Source organism: Nannospalax galili, unplaced genomic scaffold (genome assembly GCF_000622305.1).
Source record: "Nannospalax galili isolate Female #2095 unplaced genomic scaffold, S.galili_v1.0 scaffold429, whole genome shotgun sequence".
NCBI lineage: Eukaryota > Metazoa > Chordata > Mammalia > Rodentia > Spalacidae > Nannospalax > Nannospalax galili.
In genome coordinates, this window is record NW_008360330.1 from 1,497,093 (window position 1) to 1,524,270 (window position 27,178).

Below are 27,178 nucleotides of genomic sequence, written 5' to 3' on the forward strand. Positions count from 1 at the left end.
TTTTCATTTTCAAAATATTTATTTAAATAAACTTCTACGTGTGTTTGAATTTTACAGAAAAATACTGACAAATACTATACAACTTTGATCATTTATATATTCTTCTTGAAAAAGTGACTGACTTTTCTCTACATTTTCCTGTTCCCTTTTCCCTCCCCCTAACAAATAAAAAAAGTAAATCCATTGAGGAAAGACCCCTATGTGTGTGAGGATGGCCATGGCTGCTCAGAAGTCCAGCATGGGGGAGGGACCTCCTCCCCAGGCCTGTGCCAGTTTAGGAGGACTCTGCTTTTTGAAGCCTTTCTGTCCCCCATTAACTTAACCTTCCCAGATGAGTAAAGCAGGTCCTTAGCCTTCCATACAACCCCCTGCACCGCCCCCGTCCCATGTCTGTGGCAGGTTTGGGACAGAGGCTCAGGGGTGGGGGAAAGAGGAGAGAAAGTGGAGAAGAATAAAGGGATGGAGCTGGCATGCTGCAGGAAGAAGACGGAATAAGAACAGAGCGGGGAAGAATGAAGCAGGAAGGCAGGACTCGGAGCACTGCCTACTTTCCAGTAGCAATGTGAGGGCCTATCACATCACAAGACCTACACAATCCCTGGCACTCTATAAAGGCTGTCAGGGAGGCTGGAACAGGAAGAGGTAAGCCAACCAGGGTTGGGTCTCCTGGAGCCAGGGTATGAAAACAACTGAGAAATGACTTTCTGAGTGTTTCATGCCCAGAGCTGGCTCAAATCCATTTGATTAGGAAGCAGTAGGGACAGTGTGCCTGGAGACAGAGGCTTTCCCATTGCAGGTAATAATAAGTGACTGTTGTCTCAATTGAAACTGGCATCCAGTTACCATGGAAACCATGTAACTTGTATGGTCCCTGATCCTGGTCATCCACTCCCAAAGGTCATAATGACTTCCCATCTCTGCTTCTTGGCTCCACATCTCCCCCAAGTCTTCCAATTTATAGTAACTGAGAGCTGGAGGTGGGAAAGTTACCCCATCCTGGTAACAGCACTGGGTAGAGGGACGAATGTGGTCTGGAGAGATGACTGACCATTCTGTGACATGAAGAGGACAGCCAGATGTTCCACAACAAGTTCTTCATGTGACAAAGGGACAGAGAATCAGGAAGTGCTTCTCTGGTCAAAGATGCTTTTGGGTGAAAGGTCTGAGTGCCTACGGACTTTGGGGTTACGGAGGATGAGAGAGTGAATGTGACTTGCTCTAAAATATAGCTAGGCTTAATTTATAATTCACAAGGTCATCTGTTAGAAGACCCAAGTGCAAGAGTCACCACCAGATGCCTACTGTCCAAGGGCCTGGAGTGCAGCTGGAGGTGTACCAGCAGTACCAGGTAGCTGGGAGAGCAAATAGAGTACACCTTTCCATTCACACAGTCATATCAAACTTGGTTCTTTTCTTTTAGCACAGAAAAGTCATAATGTAGCTGTTATTAATTTGACAGTAATTTGCCACTGTCTAGAAGTGTTTCCAAAGGAAAATATTTCAAGAGCTCCCCAGTAGATTTGCAAATGAGTGGTCAGAGTACAGTCTAAGTTCTCTATCTTTGTCATATAGCCACAATATAATGAAAAAACCAACCAGTTCATCACATAGGTGGATTATCTCTGAACATTAGTCTGGTGAGGGAAAGTCTCCTCCACTCACAGATCTTCTTTGCAAGTCCTTAGGTACCTCAGGGCACATATGTCAACTCAACCCTGGTCTCAATACCTGTCTCATCTACTGCAGCAATTAGTGGGGTATCTTAGAAGAGAAGGTCACTTTGGAGGAATTGTGAGGTATTACAAGCTTATCCTTAACATCATTTTATATCCATCCAACAACATCTACAGTTACGAGTACCGACTGTGCATAACATACTTTCCTGAGCATCAAGATAAATAATAGTAAACTTCTTTATAGTTTCATCTTATTTTCATTTAAACTATTACTTCTGCACCCCACCTGCAACATCCCACACACTGCTACAAACTCAGGAATTTGTTTCTGGTGCGTGCATGCGTGTGTGTGTGTGTGTGTGTGTGTGTGTGTGTGTGTGTGTGTGTGTGTGTGTGTGTGTGCCTCCTTTGAGACTGTACTTGTGATTTTCTAGCTAGCTCAGGTAGACCATTTCCTTACTCTTTCCATCTGTACATACATCGCATAGGTACATAACTGCAGCCCACTGAAGAGAATAAGTGGGTTTCCATAGCTTTCTAGCAGTCACTGACAAGAGGTTTCCATCACTGCTTGGAAAAGGGCACCCTGCTTGTTGGTACGGGGTAATGTCCCAGAAAGGTCTTGGACCACATTAAACACCTGTCAGTGGTAATAAGGACCTTATCATGAATTGCAAGTAAAGAGCTTTCAATGAATTCCAATCCATACTTTAAACTTTTAGGTATACGTAAAGGGTCAGAAGCATACAGGAACTAGCTATGTCTGTATCAATACATACTGAGGTGAGGAGTGTACCAGGTTCCTGGAATGTCCAAATGTATTTCCAGTAAAACACTATGTAGGTATATGAATAGGAAAGCACCCATTTCCAATCTGAATGGTATGTAGACAGTGCATAAGGACCTTGAATAGCTATATAATTGTGTACATGTGCCTAAATCTGGCCATGTCTTTCTAGAAGACATTTCTGCAAGTATATATAGTATACTGACTTGAGCAAAGTACATATTAAATGGCCACTTGATAAACAGAGTACTGTCCCATGAAATGATGGGTGTGTGTATAACCTTGGAAGCCATCTAAGATTCATGGTAAGTGTTCTCTGTGCTTTTGTAGTGGGGTATTCCAGAGACAGTGTAATGCAGGCTTGGGACTGCAGCAAAGAGCACTGTTATTGAACACATAGCTGCCAAGACAATGTAAGAAATGCCCATAAGCTCCCCTCCATTGGGGCTCTCAGTTTAAAATTTGTTCCTTGGTTGAGTACTCTTGTGGGCATGAATGTATCACTTTAAAGACCCCTTCTCCTGAGTCTTCATGTGGTTGGAAGGAAGGTTGGCTCCAGTGGGAAGATACTCGCTTCCTTCCTAGCTAGACAGGAAGTGACGGCCTCTTCTCCATCTGGAGGAGCTTCGGCTGAGCAGAGATCCAGAGGTCTTCTTCATCCTTCTTCTTCTTTTTCTTCTTCCTTTTGTTCTGCTCTGACTGTTGGCAGCTCTTGGCTGGCCGACTGCAGCAGCAATGGCAACAGATGAAGATGAGTGTGAGGACCACCAATAGGGGCAGCCCCAGGAGGACAGCTAAGCAGACAGTATTGAAGAGGCCTTCTTGGTGTTTGATCAAGATGGTCTCCCAGATAGAGCTGAAGAAGGAGCTGATTCTCTCCATGGTGCTTGGCTGGGGTGGCGACAGAGGATCCTTTCAGTTTTCTAGTAAGTCCTGGACTCTAGAGAACACAGTGTTGGCCACTTGGGATTTTCTCCTCTTTCAGCTTTGGGTTTGAGCACGCCACCAGGAGCTCCTGAAGACATTAAAATAGACAATTTAAGGGAAACACAGTGGGAATTGTTCATCATTTTTTATAGAACCAGAGGCTTTAGACTTAGAAAGAAGGGGTTGAAGATTTGCAGTGAGTTTATTGAAATTGTACTGAGACTCAATAAACAAGGTATGTGCATGCATTTAGTTAATAAACATTAACCAATTTGCACTTTGTACTCACATGATATTGGACTTAAGATACAAGATGTTCTATCCGATCTGGCAAAGTAAGTGACCAACAGTTGCTGGGTAAATGAATCAGTGTGCATATTCTGGCTAGGAATTCTCTCCCACCCTCTACAGTGGTGAATCTCAATCTTCTCTAGATAGAAACTCACCTGCCAGGTAATGAACACATATTTTCCACATGGTAGCTCTGTGTCTGACCTTCTAGGAACATAGCCTGCCATTCTCAATGCTTATACAGCTTAAACACAAAGTGAGATGTCCTTTCTCAGGCCGAGGCCATCAGTCCTTATCTTGCCACATCCATGCTGTCCTTAATGCATGCATGCCCTTGTCTCTGGGCCTGTCTTCTCCCCTCTGTACATTGTACTTCTGTGTCTGATTGTCTCTGCTTTCTACCTTCTCTTTGTTTAGCTTCCTGTTTTCCACCTCTTAAGCAAACATTCTCAAAACCCTTTCCTTACCTATTCCTTTTCTTTTCAGAGAAAAGGAGCCCGACAGCTCATTGGGAACTGATACTTGGATATGGGGACAGGGTCCCTATTCTGTGCTCAGTGTACATTGGGGGCCATTTTCCTGTTCTCCTGAAGAACAGTTCCTCTTCCTCTGCTATCCCTCACTTCTCCACATACATCTTAGGGCTCAGTTCTCAGGTGTAAGAGGCTCTGATGGATTCTGAATCCACAGGTTCTTGTGTCCAAAGATAACTTTAGAAACAGACATAATTCAGACATTAAGGAACCTCTTGGTGTGTAACACTACCTTGGACTGAAATATCAAGAACCGCTGATTTTCAGGGTAGAGACTTCAGACCAACCCTGTTACTCAAATATGACAAATATGAGGTGTAAATTGGTGAAGAGCTGTGTCTGAGGCCACACAGCTGCAGCAAACACCTAGACTTCCAGATAATGAGTCCAGCATTCTCTCAGGATGCTGGGAAAGTAGAGGAACTAAGGATGATAGTGTTATGTATATTGCATCTTAATTGGTACTTTGTTAAACAACAGGATCTCCCTCTGTCAATCAGATAAGGCTCAAACTTATAACCATCCAGCCTCAAACTCCTGAGTAACTGAGGCATTTTGTCTTTTTAGTGAGTAACGGGATGATGCTGGGGCTATGGACAGAAGCATCAGGGGGCTTGGGCCCAGAATTCCATATTAGTTCAGGCTGACTTTTGTTGCCCTGTACTGGAACAAAAAGGTATGCCCGACTCCAGGTACTGTGTTATACATTGTGCCCCAGTGTTGTCTTTTAAGGTTTAATTCCTTGAATAACACGCTCTATAAATGTCCTGTAAACTCAGTGCCTATATGCCCATCCGAGCTCTACCTGGCCTGGTCTGTCGGCATGTGGCCCTACTCCTAATGGTACTGTTTACACAATTTTTGCAATTGCACAGATTGGCACCTTGGCCATAGGGACTGAAGTAATTCTATAAGGGGACAATAATGGTTTTAGCCTATATTTTTAAAGCATTCTTTTATGCCAGGCACTGTTAATACCTATTAGCTCATTTCACTTTCATTGACTCAATATAGCCTTATGCAGTAGGTACGTCATTTTTCCATCCTTCATCTAAAGAGATGGAAGCATAAGTCACAAGGTACGTGAGAGTGGCAGTGTTGAACTTACTCATTCTAGGGAGTTTGACTCCAGATCTTCAGCGAGTGAACTGTTCACAAGAATTGCTCAGGGGCCTCCTATTCCTTTGTATGGAATTAACCCATTTTTGGCGAGCAGCCCAGGATTTGCAGAATATTACAGTCCTTGACTATTCCCTAGACTGACTTAAGCATTTATCCCAGTCTATTGTAGAGCAGTCTGCAAAGAGATTTATTTCCCATTGTTAGACACTTCCCAAATGCACAAAGAAACATCAAATAAAACCTAACTCCTGCCCAAGTGTGGGTTTTATAGAAAGCACAAGGCTGCCCAAACTTAAATTCAACATGCAACAAAGAAAAACACTCTAAGAAGCCTTATCATCCCATTGGAGTCTTTGTTCAAACCCCTCTGAGGGGTGGGGTCACCCCATGACGTGAATCTGCCTACATTCCATTAAGATTACAGGATCTCTGGAAAAGAAAGCAACCCTTGGTAGATCTATAACCCCACATACCTCCCCTTCTCGTCTCACAGGAGACGTCCTCCCTTCCAGATTTTCCTTGCCCTTTTGGCATGATCCCTGCTTTTGCCTCAGCCTTGTGTGACCCAGTATTTTTGGCTCACATAGAGCAATTTTCTGCTCTGTTGTGGGAACACTTTGGGTGCCTTCTCCTTATTGGATCCCACACATAGCCTTCCTGGGACCAGGGCTCTTTGCACAACATTCCAGCTACAGAACATTAAATGACACCAACATCATAGCTATTGATAAACTATTCTGGGTCAGGTGGTGCTGTTTTTTGCAGGGAGCAGCAGAGCATTGGGGGCCCATTCTTGTGGTTACTCAGGGAAAGAGAAAGGATACTGAGCCCTTGGAGAATACTAGGGGTGTTTCCATGAAGGTAGAGTCACTTAAGGAAGACTTTTAAAGAGGAGTAGGGCTTTGATAGAGAGCTGTGGATGAAAAGGATGTTTAGATGTCTCAGGCAGAGAAAGATCTGGAACATAAATGGGAGAACAGGTTTCCTTACGATGAACCTGGAGATCAGATGGGAGAGAAGACTGGGGGATGAGCTAGAAGGGTAGAGGGTGGCTAAGATAGAGGTGGGTTTTATTTGGGAGCTTTGTTAACAGTCATTGTGGTCAGAGATGGCCTTTAGGAAAAGATGACAAGATCTGAAAAGCTCTAGAAAATATTTTGAGAAAGCTCTTTATTCATTTAACAAACACTTGAAATTAGACGCTTGTTATGTGCCACATTTTGTGCAGGGCATTGTGGATTCAGCAATGAGTGACAAAGTTATAGTTTTTGACATGATGGAGTTTTCTATTCCAGGGGAGTTATTATTATTGAAAGATCATGTCATAAAACGCAAATATAATAAGCAAATTCCAACTTAGATTGCTTAGTTGGCTGAAATAGAAGCATGCATTTGAGTTATGTGTTTATCTCAGTGTGCCAGGCTCCCCTACCTCGCTCACCTTTGTCTTAAATGTGTCCATCCCATGACACCTAAAATGCCTTTGAATTAATAGGTTTCTCTTCAACTAAAGCTAAGTCAATAACTCACTTCTGCATTCCTAAAGGTACTTATTAGAGTCAGCTCTCCACACAGCCAAAGAGCATTCATTAACATTTGGGAACCCAGTCTGGGGAAAATTCGATTAAAAAGTATTCTTTATATTTTTTAATCTAAGAATTCTTGTCTAGGCTCCCCAGGTTACTTGCTGAGCTCCGCTAATCTATAGCATTTCATTAGTATTTATGAGCTTTGCATTATTAGCATTTCCAGGAAACAATCAAGTATCTTCTCAGTGGTATGAATTAAAAGTTAGGCCTTTCAAGGGATGGTGTGCAAAAGAAGCCACACGTTGGCCCCTAGAGTGTACCCTGGGAGACTCTACCCTTTTGTTGGCTTTCAAGTATCACTGACACTGAAACATAATTCATCTATTCTTGTAAAGAAAACAATAGGTGCCAATCAATCTTTGCTGTGGTTGTGGGGGTAGGTCTGAAGAGAGAGAGAGTGGGAGAAAGTTACTTTCAGTTCCCTGGAAACAAAATCTTATTAATCTATATATTCTCTGGAGTATCCAGCCAGAGAGAGAGAGAGAGAGAGAGAGAGAGAGAGAGAGAGAGAGAGATTCATTCATTATTTTTTCCACCAAGCTTCTACCTGTCTGTATAAGAGGTGATGAAGGGAAACAGTGACACTAGAGCCAGAAGACCTGGGTTTAAGCCTCAGGTCAACCTGTGTGACCTTGGCAAGGTACTGAACCTCAGCTACATGATGAAGTTAATGAGCTTCCCTTATAATGATGCTGTGAGGAGCAAAAAGGCGCAGTGTATTTCATGCATTTTGTAAACTATAAAATACGACTATACAAACTTAATTCATAAAATAATGGGTTATCTCCAAATAACAATGGGTTAATTCTAGCCTGGAGTTTTTGTTCTCCATCCTTCACTGCCAAGCTCAATCCTCACTAAAAACAATTTATTATTTTAATTTTGTGTATGAATGCATTTTGTGTATGTATGTAGGTGCACTTGTGTCATGTAGTGCCCATGGAGGTCAGAAGAGGGCATCAGATTCTCCTGGAACTGGAGTTATGGATGGTTGTTAGCCACCATGTGGGTGCTGGGAATCAAACCTGGGTCCTCTGCAAGAGCAGCCAATGTTCTTAACCACTGAGCCATCTCTCTAGCCCCACCATCCTCAATCTTAAAGAACCACAGGACTCCCCGCTCCCCAGCCCCCATTCAAGTGAAAAGGACTCCATGAACAGCCTTCCTGCTTGTGGCTATCCTGCAAGTCTGCAGCTATAATTCTAGACTCTGGTATCCTGAGACAGGATGGAGGAGGGTAACCTGGGGAATACCTGTTGGTGTCTGGAGGATTGTTGTGCTCATAGGTGAGGTCTCAGGACAGTCACTGGTTATTTGCAGATGCAAGCCTCACTGCTAGGCTTTGTGACCTGTGGGCATGTACAGAGGTGTGCCATTCTTCAGGGAAGCTGGATCCAACAACAAAGAGCCAAGAGCTGCTTCAGGGTTGTATTCAGGGCTGGCTCAAGAGCTGATCTCCTTCTGAGCTTTCCAAGGAGGGTGCAGGGCATTCAACTTTGCATTAGCTTCCCACCGTTTCTGCCTGTGAGATGAATTAATGTATGCAAAGTTCTAGAAGAGTGTCTGTATTATAGCAAATGCTTTCTAGAAATGTTCATAAGGCCAAGATGCACCCAATTTAGTCCCCAAGACCAGTTCCACTGTGACCTCCAAATCTTCAGCCATGTTGTAGAGGGTGGAGTAGGAGGCTCCAGTCTCCACCAGAGCCTCAAGAAGGCTCTTCTGCCACAGCTCAGACTCTAGGAAATGTGTGGCTAGCTCAAAATTCAAAGGAAGGGGCAAAGACCTACCATTGGGCTGTCACTCAAATGTTTTCATTGAATGCTCTGCCTTGGCATGGGTTATCAATGTGCTCATTGTATCTACTCTGCCCATGGATTCCAGGTGACAGCCAGAATGTTTCTGGCCAGGAAATGTCACTCAGGAATTAGTTACAGATTCCTGGTTCTTACTCCTGGAGGCTGAGATCCAGTGGATCTAGTGTGGGTCCAGGAATTAATGTTTCTAACAAACAACTCATGTATTTCTACATGGTTTTCAGGTTCAAGGATAATTGCAAATGCAAGTTGAACAGATGACCAACACTAATCTATGAGTACAGGAGCCTTGTGTTGAAAGAAGAAACAAATTATGGAGACCAGAGGAATTGGGGGAAGAGCATTATCTCCATGTACGGCAACACAGTGACCTACTGTGGGGAGCTTCCTTTGGTGCGAATTTTAGCTCTGTGTGATCAGAGAGCCAGAACTGGTGTCTTGGAAGTCTCGATGACAACTCAATGTTAGGAATATTTGTTGAACACCCACCATATATCTGGCCTTGGGCATTCAAATACAGAGTCCCTCCCAAGCTAGCAAGGAGAAGAAAACAGAAGAGGTACAATATGGTGAGTCCTGCAGTGAAGTTATATAGTAGGGGTAAGGGAGCAGAGCAGTACAGTGGAAAGAGCACATGACTGTGTAAAGAGGGTGAAGGGAGAGTGATGAAGGGCAAGGACAATCAAGACGTCTGCTCTTTCATTGGGCAATGATTTATGAGTATCTACTACTTGTTAGAAGCTGTGCTTGGACTTGACTATCTAGGGACAAGTCAGCTTGTTTATAGTCCTCAGAGTCTAGCATGGGAAGCAAATGTTCATCAGGGTGCCATGTAGGCAGGTATAAAAGTGGAATTATGGACGTGCTATGAACAGGAAACCTATGGTGCTTCACTGGTGGATAATAGGAAAGAGTGACTGATCAGGGAGGCGAGGAGGTCACCTCTGGGTGGAGGTGACTGAGCTAAAACCTGAATGACAAAAGCATATATGTCCAGAGTGCCCAAAAAGCTACGAGACATAAACTTGTTTTTAAAGAATTTCTAAGTGATATTCTTGGTATGTTTTCTTTTCTACTCTTAGATACCTTTCCAGTAGAGTATCTAAATTTACAATGATTTCAACTGGTAATAGACTAGTAAGAGTTCTCCAAAAGTAGAGAAACATAAAAATAACATTTATTGGGAATTTTTATTTATTTATTTATTTTTTTTTAGATGAGTTATTGGATCTACCACTTTTCCAGAAAAGAACCTGAAAGACAGTCTAGCAGAACACAGAAACAGTGATAGGGCAAGAGTCAGATGACACTGGGTCCATGAAGTAAGGGCCTTGAAAGCCTTGGCAGGGGCTGGTGCATGCTATGAGAGCCTTGGGAATGAGGCAGAGAGGGACTGTAATGGATGTGTGTCTCATAAAGATCACTTATCACCAAGGTGTGAGAAAACAGACTGGAGAGGCAGAGAGAGCTGGCCATTCCAGTTGTGTGGGGAAAATGACAGCAGGAAGAGGGTGACAGTGGTGGAGAGGGTGTAACACATGGCTTAGCTCAGATGTTCTCCAGGTATGAGTGGAAGAACTTGTAGGCATGGGTCTACTGTCCTTTTTCTAGCTCCGGCCTCCTATGAGGTCTCAAATCTCAAATATCTCTCTCTCTCTCTCTCTCTCTCTCTCTCTCTCTCTCTCTCTCTCTCTCTGTGTGTGCGTGTATGGTCATGTGTGTAAATATATAGATATACATTTTTTAATTGCAAAGTAAGAAATTGACTAAACAGTCTCTGACTCCTACCATCTCTCCTGGGAGTTGATCATACCATATTCCACCCTTTTTCCACCTTGCCTGCCCAAACCTTGCCTCAGTATCAAACCACGCTGCTTTGCAAAACCCCAATGGTTATAATATCACACACTTCAGAAACCAAACCTCTCTATGAGGCCACAATGTGGAACATCAGCCAGTACTTACTTATTAATTTTACTGCTCTGGATATATGTTTTCTGATGTTTCTCACCTTGCTAACATGGCATGCACAGATGTCCTCTACTAGATGTTAACAACTTCGTTGTACAAAAACTGTCAGATCATGGCAAATAATCTGCTTATAGAACATTCTATTTATTACTTAAACCCAGCTCTAGACATTATTAAAATAGGTATCTATAATTTCCCCAATTTAATCAATTGCCTCAAATAACTAACCCCAATAAAAGTTTGAGGATTGTTTTTCCATTAGAGAATGCATATATGATATATAAATAGATATTTACTGTTGAAAGAAAATAGATAGTATTTTCTTTCAGAATCAATGTTGCAATTATAGCTACAATTCTGAACAAAAGTACAGATAGGTCATCAATATAGAAATGATTAAGGTGCTTAGATTTATTAAAAATAGTAAAAGGTTATTTTATTATAATGGACATTCTGGATTAGCAGAACCTTGAGATGGGCCACCTGATTAAATTCCTTTAGTTTATTAGTCAGAAGCTTGGAGACTGTTGCTAGAAGTTAGCAGTTAACAACTAGTAGAGGCATGCAGAACCAATATCTTGTCTTTCAGCTTACCTTCTTGCTAGACTTCCCCAAGGGTGTCCCTAAAAATGGCACCCAGGAAGTGCCTTGTAAAAAGCCCACCATCCTGTGTGGGCTAGACAACCTCATCAGCCCCATTGTAGCTCCGTGGAGCCATGGGACTCAGTGCTGGACTTTGGGGAGGCAAGATGGGAGAGGGCGTCTTCTTATTCTGCTTGCTTATAAGACTGGATGCAAAGGATGCAGGAAGAGCTATAAAAGCTCAGGGAGAACAGAGATGAAGATATCCCTGAATGACTACGGAACAGAACTCAACTACTGACTAGTAAGCCTTTGTTGGGGAAGCCACTGAGATTTGGGGATTTTTTTTCTAAAGCAGTTAGTCTAGCCCAAGTACTGTAGCAGATGAATAAGCTCGTGTTGATATTGCTTACAACAAATGTGTGGTGGGCTCTACAACTCTCCTCTAGAACAACTTTGACTCAAGGATGATTCATCTCAGTGCTTTGGAGAGGTGGTTCTGAGACCAGATATCCTGGTCTGAATTCTGGCTCTTCCACTCACTAGCCCTGCCACACGGAAGGTCACTCTCTCTCTCTGGGGCTCAATTTTCTCACTTGTAAAATGGAGCTGACAGTAGTAGGGTGTTATGAGAATTAACTGCACCAGCTGGTAGAGTTTCTTAGATCCTAACCAGGCAATAAATGTGATGATCTGACCTCAAACAAAAAGGCTAGCCAAAATAAACATCCCTTGGCTCCTCAGCTAATGATGATTTTGTTTGCCTTGTAAAATTTTAGCATGGTTGAAAAGTCATGATTGTGATATGTAAGGCTCCAAAAGAGACATTTTCCCCTTTCTTTCTGTAGCTTTCTTGTGGTAAGGAAGCTTTCTAAATATTTCACTCATCATTGTTTTTCTAAGCCATGATTCTGGAAATGTGAACAGGTATCACAGAGGCGGAATTACATCTTTATTCTCTTTCCATAGTCTTGCCTGACTGTATGGAATGGTATCCAAGTCTGCTTTGTGATCTCCACATGGCACTGTCCTTTGATCTCCTCCTCCTCTCCCTTCTTTCCTTCTGCCAGTGTACTTAGTGTGTTTCTTGAATATGTCAGTTCATGTCCTAGGCACAGCTGATAGAGTCATAACAACAGAGAGGTGGCCAAGTGGCCTACTTTCTACAAGGAGAAGGCAGTAAACAAGCAAGCAAAGAAATAAACCCAAATGTGTCCCCACAGTGCTATAAAGGTAAAGATAACAGCGGCCTTTGCAGAGCTGACCTGAGGGATGACAAAGATCGTTTGTGCACAAAGCTACGGAGAGAGCCCTGCAGGAGGCAGGAGCAGCAAGGGTAAAGGCTCTTCACAGGGAAAGAACAGGGATATTTAGGAATGAGGGAGGCAGTGCCTGGGCTGTGGTGAGCATCAAAGGTGAAAAGGGCTTAGTGAGTGAGCTCAGGCCCTGTGGGTAGAAGGAGGAAAGTCAGGGAAAGGGCTTGAGATGTAGAGGTGTTCCATCTTCAAACCCATTGTTATTGCATTTTATCCAGGTTCTTAAACTGGTCTCTAGTTTTTTGTTTTTTTCTTCAATTCATTTTTCTATATTCTAAATGTGATCTATATCCTATTGACATAGTAATCACAACTCCTTAGCAAGGAGGACTAGTTTCCTATGAGCTGACGCTTCTATCACCCCAGCTTCATCTTCTATGCCCCCACTGCCACCCCCACCCTTAACTAAGTTCCCTACAACATCCCCTGCTCTCTTCCAGTGCCATGTTTTGCAGTGCTCCCTAGGCTCCATGTCCTCTCACCTGCCTCTCTCTATCTGTTCACCAGGAGGACCTAGGTCATTCATACCTCCCTTTGAGGCGTGACTCTTGGTCACACCTGACCCTACAACTGATTTCTTTTTCTTCTGAGTTTCCATAGAGGCAATTATCTATCAGAGCCCTGTTCATTGCTTTATAATTATGTGTTTTCTTTGAAAAATTACAAGAATACAGAAAAAAAAAACAAAGTGTTTTATAAGTCTCAAACATTCTTCTGTTCTTGTTGACTTGCTTTTCATTCTCACTTCAGGCTCCTCATAATAGTGTTCTCACTCCTCTGTATGACCTGAAGGTCTAGCTTTGTGTCTGTCACATAATAGATGCTAATACATATTTGACATGTGAAAGAATTCTTTTAGCATTCAAACCCAGCAAAAGAATGACCCCATCAGTTGAAATCAAGGCATTTATCTCCCAAATACATTTCAAACCCATCTGCTTCTCTCTACTTCCAAGGCTAGGCCACTCTTATCTGTCACTTGACTTTTTACAGTGGCCTCCTTACCAGTCTTTCTGGTTCTGTTCTTTTTTTGTTCTACTTTGTTCTCCCCACATGTCGGGCTACACTGCTCTCACCCCTAGCTTATGCTCTACGACATCCTGTCACATGAATGTAGAATATAAGTGCTTTGTTATAGCCCACTCAAGCATTTGGTCACTGTCTCCATCATTTGGTCCCTAACTCTACCATAAATATACTGTCTTCATCATCTGGCCTCTGCCTCCATCATATATACACTGTCAGCATCATCAGCATCATCTGGCCCCTGCCTCCATCATATATACCCCGTCAAGGTGATCTGGGTCCTGCTTCCATCATATGTATCTTGCCTGTATCACTTGGTCCCTGTCTCATCATCCCAGCACCTACTTTCATCTCTGACCTTGCACTGCACTCCTTCCTGTCTCATTCATTGTTTCCTGGCCACACCTATACTGGGACTCTTCATCTACTCAGAACTTTGTTTGTCTCTTTGCCTGGTCCATGTATACTCAGATCTCGGCGAGAGTACTTGATAACATTTGGTCCTCAGCTCAAATGAATTTCCATTCAAATTTCCTGCATGCTACAACCAGAGGCTTCTCAGAACCCACCCAGCATCTACCACGCCATCCTGTCTCGCTGCCTTTGTAGCACTTCTTGTTCTGAAATTCCTTGTTCATCCCAATTTCTTTATTCTTCTTTACTCTCTCCTATGTTTTATTTCCTTTTCTCTTCTCATCCTTAACTACGTGATTCCTTGGTCATGGAGATGCACAGGCTTAAAACCTGTCTTGCTCCACTAGAATACCAAGCCCATGAGAGCAGGCCCTTGCCCGGTTGTTCTGTTTAGATGGCCAGCTTCCGGCAGGCAGCTGTACCAAAGAATGAAGCTAACCTCGGAGCTCTGAAAAAAAGTGAGAACTTGACTGGACATCAGTTATCAATTTAGAAAGAACAGAAGAATGAAGGGCAGAGAAGGCGACCACGGGTCGTAGCTGTGGCTGGACTTTGATGATAATTACCCACCCATTTAGCACTGTCCAGCCAGATTCTCCAGCCACAAAATTCATTTGAGGGGGGAAATAATGATCACGAAAATCCCATTATCAGGAAAGCAGTAGGGAATGGTATGTGTTTTATCAGCTCCTAAATAATCACCTACCTTCCCTTTGCTGGGTTACAAAGAGCCCATTGTAGCTGGGACTTTCTGATAACAAGGGATCATTTCCTAATTACTATATGCTCTATTTTAGGTTCAGTAGAAAAGAAAATTAAAAAGCTCTATTTCACTTTAGGTTCAAATGAGTCAATCCTTCAATCAATCAAGTATTAATTAAGCTATGCTAGGACGAGCAGGGAAAGTAAAAGATAGGCTCTCGCTTCTTAAAGATACTAGGCAAATAATTAGAGAATCATTTAGGAACAAAGAAAAGAGTTTAAAAAGGATTTCATTTGACTTTCTTTGCTTTTCTATTGGAAAACAGAAGGCCTGGACTTTCCAATTTGACTGTTATTCTTTTTTCCTCTCCCCTCCTTTTTTTCCTTCTTTCCTCTCTTCTCAGCCCTAATTACATAGTCTCCAAAGAGCCTATGTCATAGACTCTGAGAAGTTAGTCCTTCTTGCACCAGACTCAGGCACAATCCCTGGAAAGCATGCCTCCCTGATTCCCTGAAAGTTTCAGCTGTGCTAATATGGTGGAACACAGTACCTCCAGCTTGTGAGCAAGTCAGCAACTTCCTCATATTTACCTCCTGGAGACCATAAAGAAAAGGATTCTTAATGTTTCTTCTCATAAAGCAGAAAACTGGTAGCTAAGGATTTTGCCTCTACAACAAAATGGTAGAGAGTCTGGGGACATTCACGTAAGTGCTTTATGTTAGGCTTTCCCTCTGTAAACAGAGACACTGGCATCTTGCTCAGAGGGGTAGATGTTTATCCACTGTGCTGGATCATTTGGATCTCAGAGTCTGGTACAATGCCTGGTGGAATGTGGGCTGAGAGACCCTTCTCATTGGATGAATGAGAGAGTGCACTTCTAGGTGAAATAAGATCATGTGTGGAACATGTACTATGTTCACACAGTGAGTGCCTTAAAATTACCTTGAAAAGTGCAAAGCAGTATATTATTCAAATTTCATATTGTGTAAAAGGCAGAAACATTTTTACTGATGAGTTTTTCTGTTCTAATCACAGTTTGATAGATTAGTCACTGAACTGCTTTAAAAGGTGAGTTGACCAGCTCCCAGAAAACCAGGGCAGACACTTGGCTGTCTCTGCTTTCCTCCTGCCTTTATTCGCCCTCATTGTCCACCACTCTTTCCTTGCTCAGCCCCTTCTGACCTCCAGAATCTAATTTCTTAGGGGAGGGTGGTTTGATTTGCACATTGCTATCACCTTTCTCTTTTTCATTTCAGCTAGAATACTTACTTGTTTTCCTTTGGCCAGCCTTTGACTTAGCTACTTCAGAAAGCCAAAGCCTCCAAACAGAGCATTGGCAAATGTCTTATCATAAATCTTTCATGAGAACTGTTGACTCAAATGCTACCATTTGTTGAGTTCTTACTAAGTACACCTCTCTCTCTCTCTCTCTCTCTCTCTCTCTCTCTCTCTGTTATCAAACCTTTATAGTCAAGGTCTCATTCAACAACTTAAGGTAGGCCTTTTTATCCCTACTGAGGACACTGGGTCTATCAGATATTAAAAATTTGTCCAAGGCCACAGAGCTACAAAAGGGCAAAATAAAATTTCAATCTAATCCTGGCTGAACCTAAAGATCCTGCTGTAAGCACTCTACTATGTGACCACCATTCTCAGAAGGTCAAGAACTTCAGTCTCTGAACCGTCTCTTCTAGGATGGTGGGTTCCCATCCAATCATTCATCTACAACACATGAGAATTTCCACATGTGCCATACCTTATGGAAACGCCCTGATAGTATGTCTAGTGCTACTTTCTGGAGCTCAGACTTTAAAAAAATTTTTATTTATTATTTTTATATTACGTGTATGAGTGTATTGTCAACATGTATGTAAGTGCACCTGTGTCATGCAATGCCATGAAGGTCAGAAGAGGGCTTCGGATTCCCCTAGAACTGGAGTTAAGGATGGTTCATAGCTACCATGTGGGTGCTGGGAGTTGAACCCGGGTCTTCTGCAAGAGCAGTCAGTGCCCTTAACTGCTGAGCCAACCCTCCAGGCCCTGGGGCCCAGGTTTTTTTTTTTTTTTTTTTAATTATTTTTATTTATGTGTATGCCTGTTTGCCTGTATGTGTATCACACACATGCAATGTCTGCAGTGGCCAGAAGAGGGCATTGGATCTCCTGGAATTGGAGTTACAGGTAGTTGTGGTCCTTCCAGCGTGGGTTGCTAGGAACAGAACTCGGGTCCTCTGCAAGCACAGAAAGTACTCTTAACTTCTCAGCCATCTCTCCACTCCCAAACCAGGTAGCAACAGGGGTACCTAGATTTGAACCAAGGGCTTCTTGATTTGCATTCTGATGTTCTACCCCAGAGCTATACCCTTCGATGGGGTTCAGATTTTAATAAGATCGCATATTTCAGGAGAGAAGTTCAATCCAACATCACACATGTCAGAAGGTGATGGGCCTCCAAGGCACGGGACTTCTTTGAGTAGGCATAATGCCCACTAGCCATCCAAGAGGTATACCCATACATATACACTGTATTATTTTTATTATCATTATTATTAATCATTTTCTTCCTCAAACATATAAAATCCTCAATCTTTATGATTTGGCACATTAGCATCCTATAAGTGCACAGTCTGCTAGAGCTTTAAAAGGGCCTGAGTTTTCTCTGATCCCAGTGTTTCAACTAACACTGTTTACTACCTGGTCCCTGGAGGCATTTTAAGCTTGTAGCCTGGATTATAAATTTCCTCAAGTAGAGACCACATTACCTATTCTCTGTGCTATCATTTCTGTAGGGAGAGCCATTGTAGCAGGTAGAAAATATAAATGAGGACAAAAGCCAGCCTGTCTTAGCAGCTGTAACCTCCACCTTGAATGAGCCTGGTCTCTGGTTAATCAGACAAATGATAAAGATGAGGGATGTTTGCAAGAGGAATTAGTACATCTCAAGATATCTCAGGTTCAGTACAAAATGCTGGCAGAGGGGTGAAATGAAAAGAATATTAAATTAGGAGTCAGAGGAAACAGTTTCTGTTCCAGTTCAGTTGCCCTCCATGTCTTCGACCTTGGACAAAATCAGTTAAGCCTTCTGAGCCCTTTCCTTGTCTAAGAAATGAGGTCATTACATATGCTTGATATCTCTTCAGACTGTTGAGAAGAATGGACAAGACACATGAAAGAACAGGGAGAAAGGAAAAATTGCAATCTAAATGTAAGCTAGTGGCATTTTAAGGAATTATATTAAAAAGCTGAATTAAACCTAAAATCAGAACACTGAGCTTTTCTTCTTAGCACAGCCCTCCTCCCTCTTGTGCCTTCCTTCCGGCCTCTTATGAATCATAGTCACCAGGAGCTACATTTCTAAGGTGGAGAATTTATGAGTACATAGTCTGATGCCATTCACACTTCTGCATATACCCAATCTGACCACATCCTGGTCTTAGTACTCATAAAACCTGTAGCCATGGTTACAGTGAAAGACCTCGGTTACCCAGCTCTCATTTGCACTCTTCAAAACTACTTGGTGAAAAATTTTTGAGGCAGTTTTTATGGGCGTGGTACAGTAGCTAGGTGAGGTTTTATTTTTGGAAGGCATGAGCCTCTGAGGTCATCTGTGAGTTAGGAGTGGCTGGGGTAGGGTGGTGCCTTTTCTATTCCATAAATAAAGAGAAAGTTCTGCTTCCTGGCTGGCTCCAGACACTGCTCCTTAAGTTTTCAAACGTCATATTCTTAGGAGGGAAAGAGTGTTTTTTAAAAAAGCAGGAGGACAACCAAGCACTTAGGTGATTCAAGGTCTCACTCATAGGTGGTAATTAAACAATAGACCTTAAATTAAAAGTTGCATAATTCTTTATAATGCCAGAGAAGGGTATTTAGAGTTCTGTGAACTTTGCAGCAGTAACAGAAAAACTGACTTATTTATTTTCTCAGGGATGATGGGGGAAGGGTTTACAGGCTGGAATAGTTGGAAACTAATGGTGTGGCAAAAATGTACAATTATGCAACTTGACAGCAGTGTAGATATAGTTCTATTTTCCTTTCCATTTCCTCCCTTCATTTCATGTTAACAAAAGTTCAAGGCAATTAAAAGTCAAATGCTACCATATTGAGGTGTTAAGGCTTAAAACGCACAAACCAAATCAGAAGGAATGAGCCAAAATACCGTCATTTCAGTAATAATTCATCCCTGTGGAACACACAGTATGGTAGAATGCTTCAGAGTCACCAGGCTTCAGGCTGCAGCCTCCTTTATCCCAGAGGTGAGTGACATAGAGAAGTCCACATTGCCTGAGGATGGCTCTTCCCTTGCTCTGTGGATGGGTTTACATCTGCATTCCTCACATTGTGTGGAGGCCTTTTCCTTTTGACCAGTTTGATAAATAACAGTTGATGACCTCGGAGGACACATATGAGTGAACTAAGGTATTTATTGAGTATTACCCAGTGCCAGACCAGTCGTACCTCCTCCCAACATTCTAGCACCCTTTCTTCCCAATAGATGACATCACATGCAGCTGTCTCCTTGTAAGCAGACCATTGCCCCTAAATGCCACCAGTTTCACCCTTTCCCTGATCCCCTCTGTGCACCAGAGATATTCCTCTCCCCTTCTGAAAGGCCTTTTCCAAAGGAGAAGACAAGAATCCTCCCTCACTCAAGGTTTCACTTCCTGTAAGCTGTCCTAGCAATCTGCCATCAAAAAACTAAGAAAAAAAAAAAAAAAAACCCAAACAAAACACCACCCCCAACAGACCCCCTCCCAAAATTCCAGAAGCAAACAATTTACATATTTTTTAAGTTGTGCACAATTCTGAGGAGTGTTATGATGTCTTGTACCAGGCCAGCCAGTCCAGCTCAGAACAGGAATCATCTTTGCCTGGTACTCACTTAGTAGCCGTCTGGATTATTAAATTGATTGTCAGGACACAACAGTGTTTCTGTTCAAATAATTTCTCTTTAGAATTTGTTTTGGATTTGTTTATTTTTAGTTGCATAAGTGTTCTGACTGCATGTATAAGTGCACCACATGTGTGCAATACCTGTAGAGGCCAAAAAAAGACATTGAACTGCCTGGAACTGGAGTTACAGACAATTGTTGGCATGTGAGTTCACTGCAGGAGAAGCCAGTGATCTTAACTACTAAGCCATCTCTCCAGCCCCCAAATAACTGTTCTTAATAATGGACTCAAATAGCAAGGATAGTGATGCTGGCAATTTTACTAGAGTATATATAAATATAAATATATTGTATTGTACTATTATTAATGTTTTATTATTATATGTTAATGTTTGTGACTAATTTATAAATTAAACTTGATTGTAGTTATAGACAGATGGTAGACAAAACCTATACATGTATAGGATTGTTGCTATCTGGGGTTTCAAGAAACCCCTGGAGGTTTTTTAAAAGATATCCCTCCTCAGATAAAGAGGGACAACTGCATTACAAATATGTGATTTGAGAGAGTGGATGGAACAAACTGGGGATTGCAGGGGAGTGCCCTATTAGCACGACAAGATGGTGGAAGTGGCTGGGGACCACAGCTCTTGTCCCTGGGCCTTCTATGTGTGGCCTCAGGGTTGAGCTTTTTGTAGGCTGGTTAGCAGCCTTTAGACTTTATCTCTTTTTAGCATACAGAAAACATGGCTTATTAAACTGTCATAGTATCAGGGTCTTAAAGGAATATGACATGGGGTGGGAACACTTGATAGAGAAGAATGGCCTGAATGTTGGGTCTGGCCCTGCCAGTTAGAAGGCAGGAAAAGCTCCTGTGGACGGGGGTTGGCTTGGAGCAGCCAGGGAAGGGGAGTGCCTTGCAGTGTATTAGGGGTGGGTGGGCAGTTGGGCTCCATAAGTCTATGGGCCCCAAACCTTCTGCTCCAGCTTTGAGTTTTCCCTGCTTTTATTTACTTTGGCTCTTACAAGTTTTCACATTGGCTAAAGGACAGCTTAGGAATCACAAATTCACCACCCATGGTATGAGAAGCAGGTACAACTTACTCAATGTATGTCCTTGGGACAGTCACTCAGATGCTTGGGGCCTCAGTTTCTCTGTCTCCAAAATGGAGATAAATCTGGAAGAATACACAGAAAAGAAAGAGCATGTGTTATCTCCTTGGAAGAAATTGGGGGCAGGACAGGAAGGGGACTGGCTTTTGTCTCAGCCCTTTGGTTACAGTTCTAACAATGCTGGACTACACATACACACTTCCTAAAGACAGACACACTGTCAGCTGGGTGTGAATACCTCCTTATGGGATCCTTAGGGTGGAACAGATAATACATGTGAATGTGAGCCTAGCTTCTAAGAACTATAGTATCCAGGGTCAGAATTAGTATCATTCTGGGTGGATAAAAGAACAAGACAAAAAAAGTCACTCTTTGGCTTTGCCAGGTGGTCAGAGTAACCTGAAGTTCTTGGGAAATGAGTTCCAGTGGTGGGAGGTCTTCCTACCTTCAACCAGAATGGTAGGAACCCTCTGACCAGTTCCAGGGTACCTCCTCCACCTGGTTGGGTAGTGGAGCTGAGGCCCACCTGATGGCTGGGGGAATTTGGATCCTTGTGTGCACAGTGACTGGGTTTTCAAGGGCTAAGAGAGCATGTCCACCCTGTTTAGCAAGTTCTGACAAGCACATTCCATCCATTACTAGGAGGCTGTGGGGCTGCTCATGTGAGCAGAGGGAGCGGCACCTGCACTTAATGGCTGCCCTCTGATTGCTTCCTGGGGTCTGGGAGTTTGGTGAAAAATACCCATGAGTCTCCCTTAGGCTATTAACCGAGTATCCATAAAAGAACACCATAGGTGTTCTTTATATTTGAAGAGACTCATAGTGTTAATAATTATTTTTGTCAATATAGTATGCCACTTCAATTATTTCCTTGTAGCTGCATATAGATTTCATGTCAAGAAGTGTTAATTAAGTATCTGCTATGTGATTGACATGGTTCTATGGGGGATATAACCTGGTTCTTAAAAGAGTTTCTTCATGAACATTGGGATACTGCTAACTCTGCTCTGCTTAGCCAAAGGTCAAGTTAACGGAGCCTCACAAGCCTCAGGTTTCCCATCCCTAAAATGGGATGATAAAAACAGGATTGACTTCACTCCTCTTGTCATCCATTATTATTGTGAAAGTCAAACAGCAATATACATGTGAGTTCTTTGTAATAGGAAAATGACCTGAAAAGTAGGCTTAATCTTTTCTTTACTTGTTTCTTTCTTTTTGGAGCAGAGTCTCGTGTATCCCAGCCTGGTCTCCCAACTTGTTACTTAGTCAAGGATGGCCTTGAACTTCCGATCCTCTTGCCTTTACTTTCTTGACCTTCCCGAGTTCTTGGATTTCAGGTGTGTGACATCATGCCGAGTTTTATGCTTTGCTGGGAATAGATCCCAGGGCTTTGTGCATGCTAGGCAAGCACTCTATCCACTGAACTACACACCTAGTTCCCCAAAGCAGTATCTAAATGCTAGACTAAGTGTTGGCAAGTGCCTGAATATATGTGCAGATTGATAGACATGGGCTCAGGTTCTAAATGAGATGGTGGAGGGGGGTGAGACTTTGCTGTTCAAATTTAGTCACTAAATGGAAGACTGAACATGCTATGGGGGTAGTTAAATGAGCATGGAAAAGCTGGAGCAGTGGTGCGGGGACCAGCATGCAGAGTCTGACAGTAAGGTAGCAGAGAGGAAATGTGGGGAGGGAGGTGGCAAAGCAAAAGAGGGGGGTTCTGAGGGCTTGACAGTTCAGTGAAGTGAGGTTCAGGAGGACTCTAGAAGTTGTATGTGAGGGAGAACTGATAACATCGGTGTTTCAGTGGTCATACCTGATATCCCTCATAACAGAAAAGACTTCTTGCCAAACTTGAGGGTTATGTCAGATTAAGTCCCCCTCCTGGAGCCATTGGCAGTCTGCCCTAACCAGCTAGGCAGAATAATCACAGATATTACAAAAAAACCCCACTTTTATTAATTGCATACTTTCTCCTTTAGACAAAAATCTGATTATGATCTGAAATGAAATATCACCATACTAATCAGAAAGAAACTGCTATTAATCTCCTGATCCCTTGGGAAAGGTGGTGGGAGATAAAAATACTGATACAATCACTTCTTTGACACCCAAAGGGGTTAGGCTTATTTATGATTGGAAAAAGAACTATCAAGACCTTGAACCTATAACTTAATGGATTTGGGAGGATGGTGGTCCTTATCATGTAGCCCAAGTTGGCCTCTAACTGGAAATCCTCCTGCCTCAGCCTCCCTAGTACAGACCTATAATAGTACCCCCAGCTCACTGGGATTCTTTACAAGCTCCTGCAAACATTTCTTCCTTTGATTCACTGCAATGTGGAAAGGGGAACGATTTCTTGCCTGATTTCACAGGTGAATAAAGATTTGTTCAGAATTGTAAAGCTATTTGGCAGCCACAGGCAGACAGGATGTAGCTTTCCCGTTTCCCTATGCTGTTGTCTTCACTCCACTAACCCCTGAAAAACAACAAAAAGGGGAAAAATGGTGGCCAACCACTTTCGAAGTTTATAAAGCCTTCCTTTCCCCAAACTCTGAGATCCATGGCCCCCTCTTGTTTCGGGGTCTCACAAGCTTCTCTATCCACACCTCACCATTGTTCCCAGCCCCAATCAGACCATCCCACTGAATCTCTTGGTCATCCTCAAGGCCTCAGCTGAAACCTTGTTCCTCTTGGGAAAACTTCCTTGGCCTCAGAGTCCCTGCTGTGTGCCCTTTCCTGTACCTACTGTTGCCATAGCCCAAGTCTGCATTAGGTTAATTTCTTTATATATATATATATATTTTAAATTTATTATTTTTATTTTATGTGTATAAGTGTATTGCCTGTGTAGATCCCCTGGAACTGGAGTTACGGAGAGTTGTTAGCTGTCATGTGGGTGCTGGGATTTGAACCTGGGTCTTCTGCAAGAACAGCCAGTGTTCTTAACTGTTGAGCCATCTTCTCCAACCCCAGGGTAATTTCTTATACAATTATCCTTCCTCTTTTCCACATGGATTCTACTCCCATCATGGCATCCCTAATGTCTGGGACCAATTTGTTCCTGAGAAATATTTGTAAAGGCATTTTTCTAAATGAGCAAACTCTGAGGCTCACTGAAATTAAATGACTTGTCTAAGGTCAAACCTCACAATTAATACAAGATTCCACGGCAAGCCGTTTGCCTTTGAATGCTCTGCCACACTGGTTTCTAGATTCACAAAGAGCACTGTGGTCAGATCAAAGAAGATACTCAGAACAAAATGAACTAACTGGAATTTCAGTATTCTGGTTTGGAGAACTCTGTTAGACTAGGCAGTGCTCAGATTTCAGCTATTCTTGGGCATTCCAGAATAGGCATACCCCATAGGCAAAGATCACTGGACTCAGCGGACATTGGCCTTCTCATGGAATACCATATGGAAAATTAAAATGACATTACTTGGAAGTGAAACTGCTCCCACATTGTTGGAGAGCCTTGATTGGTCATGTTTTTGACCTATATGCATTCTTGAATTGATGACATTTCACATAGTGACTTCTAGCTATCATGCCAACTGAGCCTCTCTCTCTCTCTCTCTCTCTCTCTCTCTCTCTGTATACTTAGCATCTTACTACCCCACTGCTATTACTGCAAAATGCCTGCCCTGCTTCTTCCCAAAGGGACACCCTTCGCTGTCTTCTTTCTGCTGTTACTGAGCCTGGGTTGTTGACACCACTAAAGCTGAGGAAGCCAAGAGCTGCCATTTCTTCTCCCTGCACTAGAGCAGCCCATAGTGCATTTATCTTACAACCTACTACGCACACGAAGAACATCTCTCATTTCTGAGACATCTCAAAAAAAGCTGCATTGTGGCAAGTAAAACCTTGCTAGACATCTGGGTAAGAGATTCAAAACTGCAGTAAAGATAGAGGCTGTGGAGTGGACTTGAGGAATTTGTTTTTCACTGGGGAGCTGGATGAACATAGGCAGAGCACCACAAAGCAGGGTTAGTTATGTGTCCCAAACGGAGCAGCAAGGAAGGATGTGTTAATGCCAATGAGGAAGGTAGGGAGGGTTCCAGGAGGAACAGATTTGAAAGGTCACCTGCAAGGTGAGCAAGGAAGGGGCAAAGGGATTCCAGGCTGTTCAAGAAGCTATGGGTGGACCTGAGGGAGAATCCAATCAAGATGGTTCAGGCATTAGCTCAGTTCTGGAGGTTTCCAACCTCTGTTACTGTGACAACACTCATCCAGTTCCTTCCCTCAGTCTTCCTGATTCCTGGACCTTTCTCTAGCTGTTCTAATTGCCAAGACATGGGAACAGCCCGACATATGGTGAGGATTCCTCAAGGTCAGAAACTACTGGGAAATTACTTCTCCCTCCATACTTCATAAGGTGTTATGAAAGTCTAGACCAGAGGTGGGGGGTTATTACTGACCTCCTAGGCCTGAAAACCTTCAAAAGATATTTTTCATGTTTGATCAAGGAAATAAACTTCTGTATTAAAACTTGAGTGAAAAGTGGTTTCCAATCTCTTGCTATCTCCCACTTTGTACACCTTTAAATTTGGTGACAATCCTGATTTCGGATCTGTCACAAGGCACTGGGTAACCAAAGCTGGTCTACTTCAAAGGGTTCAGAAATTCTCTCTCTCTCTCTCTCTCTCTCTCTCTCTCTCTCTCTCTCTCTCTCTCTCGTTTATGTAGCAATGCTACCAATATTTAGCACAAAGACTGTGGAAGCCAAATGAGATTTGCAGGAAAATCTGAACCAGTCTGTAGGTAAAAGTTGGCAAGTGGGAAGTCCAAGAGGTAGATGTGACCAATGAAGGGAATCTGTGTGATTTCAAACTTGCCAGTTTTCAGAGTAACATCCCTATGCTCCTATATAACCTCTTATTCTTTCAGATGGGGACAGTCCAGGTCAAAGCCTGGTCCCACCTTTCCCTAGTTATCTGAACATAGAATATCTCTTGACTTCTGTGTCACAGTTTCATCAAATGTAAAAGGAGGATGAGGATAGATCCTTTGTCCTAGGTCTGTTGTGGGAATCATATGAGTTAAATAATATGTATAATGTAGTTAAAATAGTGCTGGTGAGGTCCAATAGTGAAGAGCTCAAGGGTACAGAGGGGCCACAGTGATGACCCCTGTATATCATGGAAAAATGGTTTTCATTATTTCGTTATTTCAGAATCAGGGAGGATGTAAACCGGTAGCAAAGACTGACATGTGCAGCTCCCATGGAGGTAAGATAAGGAGGAGCTGGTAGCTTTTTTTTTTTTTTTTTTTTTTTTTTTTTATACTAACACAGAAATCATCCTAGTTGAAATCATCTTTGCTTTTCATCACCTGAATCTCCTAACAATGCCTGGAAGATCACTGTTCCTGATAGCACAGATGTTGTTCCTGTCTGCTTTCCTATCTAGCACTGAGCTATTTCAGAGCTTTTTCCTCTAGGTATCTCATGTCCATTTTGTTATTTGTATATGCCAGATGCTTATAAATGCTTGGCAGTTGATTGACTGAATGCTTATAGTTCGGGGTGATGGGAAAAATGGGGTTCAGAGTGTCTGTGGTTACCTCCACCGGGGCTAGGGCACTCACATCTGCCACTAGCATCCTATCTATATTTCCTTCTTTGCCAGCCTCTGCAGGTCCAGGCCATGAAGCTGAGGGAGCAGTGAGGAGAACAAGGGTCCAGGTAGAGCAGGAAAGCCTTGCAGTGGGTTGGGCTTTTTGCTATAGCCCAAATCAGTGTAAATTGGTTACATGTCTGGGGAGTGAGCTAGGTGCAGCAGGAATGGAGTTGGTGTCAGGAATTCTAGACTGGCATCGTTCAGAGCCTGGATAGTGGGTAAGCGATGACAACAGGAGCAGAAACCCCAGAGGGACTCTTCCGAGGAAGCCACCTCTCTCAGTTCTGGGCAAAGAAGGGGGGGACTTGCAAGAAGTGCTTGCAGGCTCCAGGGTGGCAGGACTCCCAAGATAGGGTCTGTGCCTGCTTTTAGTTTTGTTTTGAAAATTTCCCACAGCCTCTAGTGGTGTCGGGCACACACAGAAGTGTTTAAGAAATGTGTGTGTTAAAAAATGCAGCCCGAGTTGTGTTGGGGCCCCTTCTGCCACCTGAAGCAAAGTCACTGTGCCCAACAGTTCTTCCATTGTTCCTCCTCAAAGGGGAGTTGTAGATAGTGATCAAGAGAAAGTGAAACACTCAGTTGTTGCTGACCTTGGCAAAGAGGGGTGAACTTCCTTTTTTCTTCCATTTTTTTTTCTTTTTTTGAGAAAGGGTCTCACCTGGCTGGCTTGGAACTTGTTATATAAACCAGGCTGGTCTCAAACTCACAGAGAGTGATCCACCTGCCTCTGCCTCCTGAATTCTGGGATTAAAGGTGTGCACCACCATGCCAGGTGAGACTTACTTTTGGAGAAATAATTTAG

At 42.8% G+C, this 27,178-nt stretch overlaps 1 protein-coding gene across 2 annotated transcripts in view; it reads right to left on the minus strand.

Moving 5' to 3' along the window:
• The window catches only part of Kiaa0040 (KIAA0040 ortholog), a 36,683-nt gene continuing 9,505 nt past the window's right edge, over positions 1-27,178 (minus strand). The window contains exons 2-4 of one of the 2 annotated variants that reach the window (XM_029560202.1): positions 20,747-20,820; positions 8,179-8,447; positions 1-3,478 (exon numbers count right to left, since the gene is read on the minus strand). In XM_029560202.1, coding sequence (XP_029416062.1) covers positions 3,049-3,345 — 297 coding nt within the window. In that variant the 5' untranslated portion in view covers positions 3,346-3,478; positions 8,179-8,447; positions 20,747-20,820 and the 3' untranslated portion in view covers positions 1-3,048. The remainder of the gene's footprint in view (positions 3,479-8,178; positions 8,448-20,746; positions 20,821-27,178) is intronic. The other variant, XM_017796356.2, reaches the window with a different exon arrangement.